The sequence below is a fragment of the Ursus americanus genome, chromosome 30 (assembly GCF_024610735.1).
Source record: "Ursus americanus isolate L20-20 chromosome 30, mUrsAme1.1.p, whole genome shotgun sequence".
In the NCBI taxonomy this organism is placed as follows: domain Eukaryota; kingdom Metazoa; phylum Chordata; class Mammalia; order Carnivora; family Ursidae; genus Ursus; species Ursus americanus.
In genome coordinates this window covers 251,194-263,671 of record NC_142156.1, presented here as the reverse complement: position 1 = coordinate 263,671, position 12,478 = coordinate 251,194, and the positions used below count along the sequence as shown (strand labels likewise).

General features: G+C 45.4%; 1 protein-coding gene across 1 annotated transcript in view; it reads right to left on the bottom strand.

The window, feature by feature from the left end:
• The window catches only part of LOC148107420 (small G protein signaling modulator 1-like), an 82,346-nt gene that overhangs the window by 48,312 nt on the left and 21,556 nt on the right, over window positions 1-12,478 (bottom strand). The window contains 1 exon segment of the mRNA XM_087857151.1: window positions 8,476-8,710. Coding sequence (XP_087713277.1) covers window positions 8,476-8,710 — 235 coding nt within the window.

The following is a 12,478-nucleotide window of genomic DNA, read 5'->3' as shown; positions in this document are numbered from 1 at the left end:
TGAACTTGCCATCATGTTATATGTCAATGATATTTCAATAAGGGGGGGGGAGAAGATGATTTGATAGCTGGATCTTCTTTATAACAAACCTCCACCTAGAAAAAACCCAGGGAAGACAGACATTTTCCCGTTAGGACTGCGTGGGGTTCAATTACTTGTCAGACCCCTAAGTAGGCGTATAAAGAAACTTGCTCTGTCTGGTTATAAAGAGAGAGGAAGCAGCCAGAAGACAATAGGCTGAAACAAATCTGCTAGTAGACCCATGACTCTGGTTAATCACTTTATGCCTCTGCGGCATATTTTTCCAATATACAAGGATGTTAGCTATGAAGGGATACGTATAGACTCTAGCCCTTAATATTTTGATTCTACACACAAAAAGGCAAAGCTGTCAGATTCTGTAACTCAGGTTTATGACTTATAACCAGTCTCCAGCAGGAAAGTCTGGGGAGGGAGAGCCCTATCACTCCAGGCTCAGAGAAAGTACAGACAAAGTACGGCACATCCTGTCCCAGGTACACATGTAACAAACCGGTCAGCAGGATGCATTCTTACGCACCTTGGCTGAGTCAGCCAAGAGCTATCTTCAAGAGGGAATGAATCTCTGCTCCGATCTCTTTTCCTCAAGTTATTTGACAAGATAAAGAATGGATGCCTAGGATTCTTAGAGAGAGAGGGCTTCCAAGGGGTCCAACTACTGTATCTGACATGGGCAGTCCCCGAGTTTAATGGGGTATGGGAAAGTAGGAGAAAATGGCACAATCTGGAAACGTGGATCCATGACTATAAAGCCACTGGAACAACAGCAGCTTTGCGATGGCACAGAGCTTTGGGAAAGACAAAGACCACTTTCGTCTCTTGCTTGGGAACTGGCTGCCAGTAATTCAGACAATCGTTTGAGTCCCGACTGCCGGAGCACACGGCCTGGACATCACTTGCAAAAATAAAATTAACACAACCATCCTCTGCTTTCCCTTGCTTACCCAAATCTCTGCCTCAAAGTCATTTCTTCGCCTGATGTCCAAAGCACATTTTTTTTAACCTCTTACTTTTTTTAAAAAATAATATTTTTTATTATGTTAGTCACCATACAATACATCCCTAGTTTTTGATGTAAAGTTCCATGATTCATTACTTGCATATAACATTTTTAAACTTAAAAATAAAAGCCCATGATTCCTGAGGTATGCTGGATGCTACCTATAAACCAATGTCGAAGGACTGCCAAAGAGGTGTCTGGGTGGCTCAGTGGTTAAGCATCTGCCTTCGGCTCAGGGCGTGACCCCAGAGCCCTGGGATCGAGCCCCACATCAGGCTCCTCCACTGGGAGCCTGCTGCTTCCTCTCCCACTCCCCCTGCCTGTGTTCCCTCTCTCTTGCTGGCTGTCTCTCTCTCCGTCAAATAAATAAATAAATAAATAAATAAATAAATAAAATCTTTATAAATAAATAAATAAATAAATAAAGTCTTTAAACCTTACACGGAAGACACATAAAATAAGGTTATGTACTGACCAGTTGATGAAAATGTGACCAGAGGCTCACAGCAACCTGACCTTGAATTTCGCCTAGGAGCGATGGCTCAGTATTCCCTAAGTCAGTGTTCCCAGCTACTTTACAGAATATTAACTTCCACCAATCACAGGGATCTACATTACAACAGAGAGAACGCTGGAGTTGGGCATCATCCTTGCTCTTTAATAGAGAAATGGCTTGACAGGTACCAGATTCTAGCCAGACTCCAGTACACTGCTGTTTTATTTTTGTTGGTGTTATTTTTATAGTTGCTCTTTCCTATGACATGTGATACTGGTTCTCCTTTAGTGGTAGGAATGTAGGATTTTCTTTTGCAATAATTGTTTTCAGTAAAGACAAAAAAAAAAAAAAGGTCGCAACATAGAAGATGAACTAGGAAACAGACCAGGCAAACGGGTTGGAATCAGGCATGAAGCTGCTTCACAAGGTCACCTGGACACGGCAGAGATCAAGGTGACAACGAACAACTAAAGTCTGGGGAAACATATGGAGTAGAGTTTTGGCTTGAGAGTAAGATTATACAGCCATAGATGAAAAACGTACCCTCTGTGAGCCTCAGTTGTCTTATCTGGGAAAGGGGACGATAGATGAGAACTACAGCATTATCTCAATTTAATGAAATAGCAGGTAGAGAAGCAAAGCTGAAACTTTTTGGTCTTGGAACCCCTTTATACTCTTAAAAGTTACGAGACTCTCAAAGAGATTTTGTTTATCTGGGTTCCATCTGTCACTATTTACCATATTAGAAAGTAAAACTGAGACATTTTATACTTTTTTACTTAACTAATTTAAAATAATCATAATAGGGGCGCCTGGGTGGCTCAGTCAGTTAAGCAGCTGACTTTGGCTCAGGTCAAGATCTTGGCGTCCTGGGATGGAGCCTCGTAGGGGGCTCCCTGCTCAGCAGGGAGTCTGCTTCTGCCTCCCCCTCCCCCCTCCCCCCCTCCTCCTCCACTTGTGCTCTCTTTCTCTCAAATAAATAAATAAAATCTTAAAAATAAAATAATCATGGGGCACCTGGGTGGCTCAGTTGGTTGAGTGACCGACTCTTGATTTCAGCTCAGGGTATGATCTCCGGGTCCTGTGATCAGGCCCCACCTTGGGCTCCATGCTCAGGGTGGAGTCTGCTCGTTCTTCTCCCTCTGCTCCTCCCCCTTCTTGCGCACTCTTTCTCAAATAATAAAAGTTTTTAAAAATTTAAATAAATAATAAAATAATCATAATAAACCCAATGCATGTTTTTTGTGAATATGTATTTTTCCAAATAAAAACACTTCTCCAATGATGCTAAGTGAAATAAGTCAAGCAGAGAAAGACAACTATCATATGATTTCTCTCATCTATGGAACATAAGAACTAGGATGATCGGTAGGGGAAGAAAGGGATAAAGAAAGGGGGGGTAATCACAAGGGGGAATGAAGCATGAGAGACTATGGACTATGAGAAACAAACTGAGGACCTCAGAGGGGAGGGGGGTGGGGGAATGGGATAGACCGGTGATGGGTAGTAAGGAGGGCACGTATTGCATGGAGCACTGGGTGTTATACACAACTAATGAATCATCGAGCCTTACATCAGAAACCGGGGATGTACTGTATGGTGACTAACATAATCTAATAAAAAATCATTAAAAAAAAAAACACTTCTCCAAACAAAACCACTTAGGAGAGGCACTGCTTTGCATCTTCGTAAATCTCTTTAATGTCTACCTTCATGAAAGGCAACTGGGTTCTCCCATCGACTTCGGCGTTCAATCTGCTGTGATATCACACTTCATGCAGGCTCTGGGAAACCATATACTCAAGAGAGGGTAGAGTGAAACAGGCCGATAACATCTTAGCATCATAGCCAAAAAAGTTTTCAATCTCATGGGCTCACTGAAAATGTCTCCACAACCCCCACATGTACCTGGAACATACTGAATTAAAGGGTTTTGTAAAACAAAGTAAATTCATAATAAATATTACTTCTCTCTGCCCTTTGTTCTTAGCCTCGATGTTATTAGAACAAGAACACATTAGGGCAAAGACTTCTTCATCAGCTGTACAATATCTAGCAGCACCCTGCCTCTGTAGACAGCTGATCAACAAGGGTTACTTACTACTGCTGCTTACTCTGGTTCAGTAATTAATCTGCCGTGTGATCTTCAGCCAAGGATTTTTAGTCTGTGCTCAAATTCAGAGATCCATGGACTTGAAAAGGGAAAAAAATACATCTCTATTTTCTAACCCTCAGCATGTACCTTAATTATGACAACAGGCAATAGACCCCCCACTTGTACCAAACTGAAATCATAGGTATTTTCATATCATTTCACAGTTACTGCAGATATCTTAAGAAAATCATACATGCTCATCACTAATTCAAAAGTACGGTAGTTATTAGACCTGCCAGGAGATCTTGGTATCTAGTGCACAGATAAGCACGTATATTACAATATCACAAATTTTGAAAAATATCTTGACAGCTGTATTTCAATACAACTGGGTTTCATTTTCAATCCTTCAGAGTTGACTTTGTGTATTTAAAATCATTATTCTAAGGAAGGGATCCACTGGCTTAACCAGATGACCAAGGGAGTTCATGTAGTCAAAAGATTACCTTGTGTTAAGCAATTCACTTTACCTCTTTAGACACTAAGTTCTTCTCTTTAAAGGGAAACTGGACTAGTAATACTAGAGATTATTCTGAGATCCTCCCCCCAAGAGCTGGACGGGAACCCACAGCACACCTGAATGCATTAACAAAGAGCTACAAGGGTCTGCTTTCAATTTTTACACCAGCATTCGAGAATCTACTCTACCAAGCTAAATGCATTCAGATTAATGGGGCCTAGCAGAATCAAACAGAAAGCAAAGATTCTCCCACACTATCTTTTATCACATTATAACAGTAGAGATCACAAATAAGCAATAATGAACTATTTTGCAAAAAAAAAAAAAATCAACCATCAACATAGTCTGGGGCTGTTATTGATATAAATAGCTTGTTTGGGTGCAGACTTAAACATAAATGTTTCCAATCATCAGAAGAGTAACCTGGATATATACCACTAACATTTGCTTTAAATCTAAATAAAAGTGATTGTACCCTCATATCCTCAAACAGAAAAAAATCAAGAAAGAAAGAAAGAGTGAGAGAAAGAGAGAAAGTAAAGAAGAAAGAAAGAAAGAAAGAAAGAAAGAAAGAAAGAAAGAAAAAGAAAGAAAGAAAGAAAGAAAGAAAGAAAGAAAGAAAGAAAGAAAGAAAGAAAGAAAAAAGAAAAAGGAAGGAGGAAAGGGAATTTTCCATGGCTATAGGAAGAGCACTTTATTCTAAGCACTTGGCAGGGAGCACTTCACACTGGGATATGAATGGACTAGAACTTTAAAGAAGCAAATCTACTGCTTCTCTCCCTTGATAACACAGAAAACACACATGGGTCATTTAGGCCCTTCTAAATGCTAGAGATTGAGCCAACACAGCTATGTTTAATAACCAAGAAAGCCCAGACAGATTGCATCTCAGTCCCCATAGAAAAATCTGGGCTACGTCAGGAGCAACCAATAGTGGCACCAAGATAATATGAGTAGAGACTGCTAGCTTCACTTAGCAAAATTCAAATTGAGATCAAAGCCCTACCCTCACACAGAGTAGCTGTGAGTCATTGAAATGCTTCAAAATGGCTACCATATGGCTTCCTTCACCCAGAAACGCAATCTGACCAACAGACACTCGTAAGTGATTACTATCCTCCCAAAAGTCCAACAAGCCAATTTTCCTAATTCTGTTTAAGTGAGTCTTTCTACTCTATGCTTCCTTATTTTCTCAACAGCACATCTCTCTCTCTCTCTCTCTCTCTCTCTCTCTCTCTCTCTGTCTCTTTTTACTTGCAAAGATGAAGACAGAGTGAAGGCTCTCACTTTCTGCACTTAACTAAACAAAATAAAACTCAAATGGTGGTGAATGGAGGGTTGGGGGGGTGGGAGAGGAACTGCATTAAATCATCACAGAAATTAGGTTAGGGCTTTAGAATGTCACCTCAACACCAAGGACAAGCGGTTACTGAAGACACGCTCTATGCCTAGTACTGTGACAGGAATACAGAACCATAACCTGATTCAGTGAACCCAAGGATAAAAGGGTAAGTAACAAAGGATGGCACAATGTAGTGACTGTGAGGACAGGCGTAAAGGTTTGGGAAGGTCTGGTTCATACCAAATCTGGGGAAGTAATGGCAATGGATTTGAGCCCTGAGGAAAAGGCCGGATTGGGGGGATGGAGAAGTGGGAGGGCACTCTGGACAGGGGACAGGCACAAGAGAGCAAAGTCTCAAAGGAGAGACTCGCCATTGCACATGGCGCAAGAGCAAGGAAGGGCAGTGTCGGCACTGGTGAGTTCAAGAAAGAAGCCAGGAGAGATAAGGTTGGTGGAGATAGGTTGAACCAGATTATCTTAACCTTGAAAATTGGGCTCAATTTAGACTTTACCCTGTAGGCCAATGAAGGCTTCCAAGCAGGGAGGTGTTAGGAACAACAGTGAGTTTTAGGGATAAACAATGGTTGGGGCGCCTGGGTGGCACAGCGGTTAAGCGTCTGCCTTCGGCTCAGGGCGTGATCCCGGCGTTCTGGGATCGAGCCCCACATCAGGCTCCTCTGCTATGAGCCTGCTTCTTCCTCTCCCACTCCCCCTGCTTGTGTTCCCTCTCTCACTGGCTGTCTCTATCTCTGTCGAATAAATAAATAAAATCTTAAAAAAAAAAAAACAATGGTGATTTATCTCCTCAGCTAATCTGTCCTAACAGTGGGTCCTTTTGTCAAGCCAAGATTAATCAGAATCTATTGTGTCTAGTAAAATAAGTGTGCCAAATTACATCCTGGGGCCATTTTGCTACCACCTATGCCCTGGAAATGTAATTCAAATACCTTTCTCGACTGATGATAAATAACGGGGGAACCTGACCCCAGAATAGAAAAAAAAAAGTATATTAAAAAGAAAACATGTCATACTTGCTCCTATGACTATGGCAATTAAAACCATATTGGGGGTATGCTTGCATTAACTACACAAAAGTCATAATAGTTTTGGATCCTGTTAAAATTAAAACTGATAAAATTAAACTTTGTAAGTAGTAATTAATGATTAGGCATTGCTAAATATGCTTTAATTTAGTAGTACTCTGAAATGCTCAAAAATAAAGAAATGGATTCCCTCTATCTTAGACCATTTCACTTCCATAACTACTGGCTAGTGCTGGCACCTGCCTGAAGCCCCAGGACCAGGTAGTCTGAGGCAGAAGAAACGCCTACTCATTTCTGAGTTGTAGCCACAGGAGAGTGCAAGGATTCTAAATAAAATTTAAGAGGAAACAAGCTTTTTGGAGCAGAGGGAAAACAAGGAATTATGTATATACAATATATATTATTATATACACAGATACATACATACATAAAGGGTCACAATCAAGAATACTATAGTAAATGTAAAAGGGTCTGGTTGTTGGTTTAACTGACTCGCGGTTACAGAGGTAAAAAGCACCCAGAGGATGTTAAGAGTATCTCTGAAAGAACTCCACTGACAGAAAACGCAGAAGCACGGAAGAGGTTCAGGGACCACTCCTAACTGAAGCTCGGAGGGAAAATGGGGGCAGGAAAGGGACGAAAGTAAAAGATTAAATTACAAATGGGCCCAGTGAATGAACCTGAGAGGAAGTGATAAAATTCTCAACACACACAACTGTTGTTTATTCTAGGGAACCGCCAGGAAGTCTACTTGCCCTTGTAATCGCCGGACTTAAGGCAGTCTTTCCAGGAGACCTCTGCAACCTCGCTCCTGGTTAAAAGGTGCAAGGGCCATGGTTTTTCACCCGGGTCAAAACCAGGCACATCCAGTGTTTCCGATGCAAAACAACACAACAACAATCCCTCCGCGGGTGGTGGGGGTTCTTCCAGGAGGGCTGCTAGGAATGCCAAGGGCCTGGCCAGGACCTGTCACAGTTTTCTTAACAAAATATCCTCATGTTGGGGCGCCTGGGTGGCACAGCGGTTAAGCGTCTGCCTTCGGCTCAGGGCGTGATCCCGGTGTTATGGGATCGAGCCCCACATCAGGCTCCTCCGCTAGGAGCCTGCTTCTTCCTCTCCCACTCCCCCTGCTTGTGTTCCCTCTCTCGGTGGCTGTCTCTATCTCTGTCAAATAAATAAATAAAATCTTTTAAAAAAAAAATCCTCATGTTATCCCACGACGAAACTCGGGGCTCGGAAGGCAGTCTTACACCGTCTCATACACGCTCCGTTAGCGACGAGGGTGTTTGCACAATCAGCCCCCAGCGCAACCACCCCCGTTGCCTGGTCACACACTTCATGTCTCTTCCATCACCTCCACCCCACGACTTCAGTTTCCCATTCAGTTTATAACTGTTAGCAGGGTCCCAGTCCCTGGGAGGAAAGGGGGGCGGGCGGCTTTCTCCCGCCAAACCCTCACTTTGGGACATCAGAGAGAACCCAGGAAGAGGGAAGGCAGAAAGCCCCGGGTCCGCGAGCGGCAACCCGCAATCCGCCGACGGCGGCCGATTACAACTACTCAATGAAACCCCAAGGATGGGGAGGAGAAAGGCGAGCACCCAGGCCCGGTGCCCCAAATGAATGAATAGCAAGCGAGCGCTCATCTTTTGACGTTCCCACCATGCAAAGCGCTGGAGCTCTGGGTTCTGGAGCCCAATTACCAGTCCCGGAGCCCGAGTGCACTCGGATTCCCCAAACCCGGAGGGACGTCCCCAACCGGGAACTGCCGCTGCGGGAGTTGAGCTCTGCTTGAGCCCGCGAGGGCAGCGGGAGCCGAAACCGGTGCCGGGCAGCGCGGGTACCCAGCGGCCCGGCGTCCGCCACCCAACTCTGCGCAAGGCAGGGCCGCTCCCGCGAACTTCGCGGCAGCAGGGCGCGGGCGGGGTGGGGCGAGCACTCACCAACCCCGTACTTCTGCCTCTTGGTCGGGATCCAGCTGGCCATGGCGGCGACGTCGCCCCGCAGCGGCGGCTGCGGCGGCTACAGCTCCTGCGTCCCCGGCAGCCGCCGTGCCGCGCTCCTGCACGGCTCGGGCTCCTCCGCCGTGTTCCGGCAAACTTCGCCGACCCCGCGAGCCGTCTCCCCGCCGCGCCGCGCGCGCGGATTTGCTCCTGCTCCGCCCCGGCCCGCGGTCACCTGCTGGGCCGGGCAGCCCCGCCGTCGCGCGCCCCTCCCTGCGGCGCGGCCCCAGCCCCTGCCGCGGGCCGCGCCCTCCTCCCGCCGGGGCCGCCTCCCCGCCCCGACCCGCGGGCGCCGGCCTCTCCCGCCCGCCCCGGGGCGCTGCGCTCTCCTGGGTTCGCCTCGCGTGCTTCCCGGGAGCGGTTTCCCAGGGCCGACTGGGCTCAGGTTTTTTTCCTTTGAGTGTTTGGCGCCGCCCCCCCCCCCCGCCTTCCTCCCCCGGGTTAAACCCTCGAGGTTGGATCCCGGGGGGCGTCGGGAGGGCAGCGCTGGAGGCGCGGGACACACCCAGGGGAGCTGCGGGTGGGCGAGGAGTGCGGGGTCGCTCCCACTGTGCGCCGCGCCTCTGGGGGAACGAGTATAAATTCTTAAGTTGCTACTGGGGCCCGGGCACCCCCAGTGCCTGGCACTCAGCGGGCGCTCAATAAATATTTGTTGAATGAATGAGCAGTTGACAACTGCGTTCACCCCCTGGAGCTTTAACTGACACTGAGAGAGCCGGAAGCCGGACTCCAGGGCAGACGTGATCCCCCCGCGCCACCTTTTATAGCTTTCAAAACAGGCTCATTTACTCTTCGGGTAAATAGAGACCTGATGCGAGGGAGAAAAGCTCCTCAGAAGTGTCAGTTTCCTGGGGGAGATCCGTTGGGAAAAATTCTTTAGAGAGCCTTAACTTGGACATCCTGTACCCCCCAAACACCGGGACTCCTCCCCAGCTGGAGAAATGCACACCCTTATGCTCCAGGGGAAAGTTCGCCCCAAGACCCCCCTTTTCCAAGAGACCAGCAGCCTAAAGAGCATCCCCGCGGAGGCGGAGACGGGGACAGGGCACGTCCAGTCTTCTCTCCTTCACTGATTGCATCCTTTGACCAACAGCCAAATCCAGGGACTGCTCCTTTGAACTGCAGAAGGCTCTTGTTGGAGCCCTCTGAAACCCCTCCTGGAACTCACTTCTTCCTGGAGAGACCTGGGAAATGAAGATGGGATTAGAGACCCCCAGTTGAGGAGTGAAGGGGAGGGACGTTTTGCTACCTGACCCACAGAAGTAAAATCTCAGAGTAAATGACCAGCCGATTTGTGTTCACGGTTTGAGAAAATACCTCTTGAAAGAAATTGTTTTGTACTTGCAGTCTGTGAAATTTTCCTTGCCTATTTGGAACATGAAAGATAAACACGTAGTAAAAGGGAGTGAAACTTGATTGGAGAATTCGTGCACTGTAACTTTAGTAACTTTTGTAAAACCAGATATGAAATTAAAAAAAAAAAAAAAAGGTTTCTCAGAGTCCATAGTCTCTCATGCTTTTTTTTTTTTAATTTCATATCTGGTTTTACAAAAGTTACTAAAGTTACAATGCACGAATTCTCCAGTCAAGTTTCACTCCCTTTTACTACGTGTGTATGGACCACAACTTCTGAGAAACAAACTGCGGGCTTCAGAGGGGAGGGGGGTGGGAGAATGGGATAGGCTGGTTATGGGTAGTAAGGAGGGCATGTATTGCATGGTGCACTGGGTGTTATACGCAACTAATGAATCATCGAACGTTACATCAAAAACCAGGGATGTACTGTATGGTGACTAACATAATAAAAAAATATTTTAAAAAATAAAATAAAAAATGTAAAAAAAAAAAAAGGTCCTGTTCTAGGCGGGTTACTCCTAGCACTCACTTTCTTCTCCATCAAAAATAGGTATTTATTTACAGCATATAGTGATAATTTAAGAATCTGTCACTTTAGACTTAACATCCAGAAGGCATGAAGGCATTCCACCATCTCCCTGAATATATTTTTTCTTTCCCTGCCAATGACATCATGATTAACCTAATGACCCAGGCTAGATAATCTCTTCTTTCCACAAACGTTAGGCACTGTTGTAAGAATGGATCGCAGCAGTGAATACAGTAAAATCCCTACCGTCATAGAGCCTGCAGTCTGGAAGAGGAGAGTAAAACAAACAAAGATATGCCACATGACACTGAGCATGTAGAGACAAATGCAAAGCAGGGAAGAGAGGATGTCTGGGGGGACAGGCTGCTGCTGTTTTATACTGGGTGGTCTGCGAAGGTGACATTGAAGTGTAAGACCAGACAGAAGTACGGATTCCAGGGGAAAGTATTCTGGATAACAGGAATGACAAATGCAGAAGCCTGGAGGCATGTTTAGCAGGTTCCCAAAACTGCAAGGAATCCTGGTCGGTAAGAGGTGAGTGAGGAGCAAACTTGGTCCAAGAGGCACAGGGTGGCCAGATAGAGTGGCACCCTGAAAGGCACTGTAAGGACTTACAGAGTACAACAGAAGACGAAGTTGGAGGGTTTTAAGCCAACCGAGGACACAATCTAATTTGCTTGCCTGTGGGACGAACAGACTACAAAGGCCCAAGGGAAGACATAGTAATATTTCAGTAGTTCAAGCAAGAAATGAAAGTAGTTGGGTCCAGGATGGTAGGGGAGAGATGGAAAAGAGGCTGGATTCTTACATATACTGAAGGCAGAACCAACAGGAGCGCAGTGTGCACAGAGGGGAATTTACTGTGAGGCACCTGGACACTTTCATTAGCTTATGTTTCTGGAAAGTTTGCAAAGAAAAAAAAACCCGTGTGTGTGTGTGTGTGTGTGTGTGTGTGTGTGTGTGTGTGTGTGTGTCTTTTCTTAAGATCTTTACTATATATGCTTCAGGCCCCAGAGACCTTGGATCTCATCCCTGGGTGTGAGAGACAAGATGGGTCAAGGATGACTCTAAGGTTGGGGGCTTGAGTAACTGGTAAATATACCCAATTGTTCTGTATTGAAGTTTTTCTTTCTTATTTCTTTAGGGCCTACTTGGTCATACCTTCCTCGGTGATGCCTCCACGTGGACCGTTAGGAGCTGAAGCATTTGCGTTCTAGAATGCGGGCTTCACAAAGTTATTTTAACCCCCTCTGTTCAAGGAAATTGACCAATGGTCTCTAACCTCCGGTACATTCTGAATTTAATACACGTCAGCGTGTTCATGCTCATCCGGCGGATCTGGATTTCTACCAAAATCATTTCAGCTGCCTTTTCTGGAATGTTTTCAGCTGCCACCCCCTACCACTTTTTGTAAAACCTGAGGTTGGAATTTGGGCACTGGATATTTCAAGTTTGACAATAGTTGCATGAAGAGGGTTGGAGGCAAAGGCAAAATTTTAATTACAGCTTTCGGTATGTTTATTCTTTTCCCTCTGAAGACTGAAGTCCGCCCACTTTGTTATATCAGATGGTTAAATCCCAATTTGAAAGTCCATTTAAATCATAAACGCAGAGCTACTCAATGTCTTTTATTAAAATGAGGCTGAGAATTAGGGAGTCAACTAGATGGGTGGGTGGAATAAGAGCAGGATTCCCAGAAATACCACTTGCTCTTTCCTCTGATATCTTTTCAGAAGAAACAGTAAGCATACCTCACAACCAGAGATATTCAGACTCCAAAATCTACACAAATACAAACATATTTATGCACCAGCACACTCTGCTTGAAGGTGCCTTGGAGAAAGAAATGAGGATACATGAATTTGGAGGCTAGTTTGACATGAAAATTGTGGCTATCCCTTACAATGCCTAAGAGAATAGATGCATGTGAGGGTAACTGGCAAGAGCTTCACTTCCTCCATTGATTACCAGGTTTATTTTGCGCTGACTTGATTGCTTCTCTGAGGGAAGTTATGGATTCTGCTTAAAAAGCGTCTCTTTTTTTTTCTAGGTAGAAGA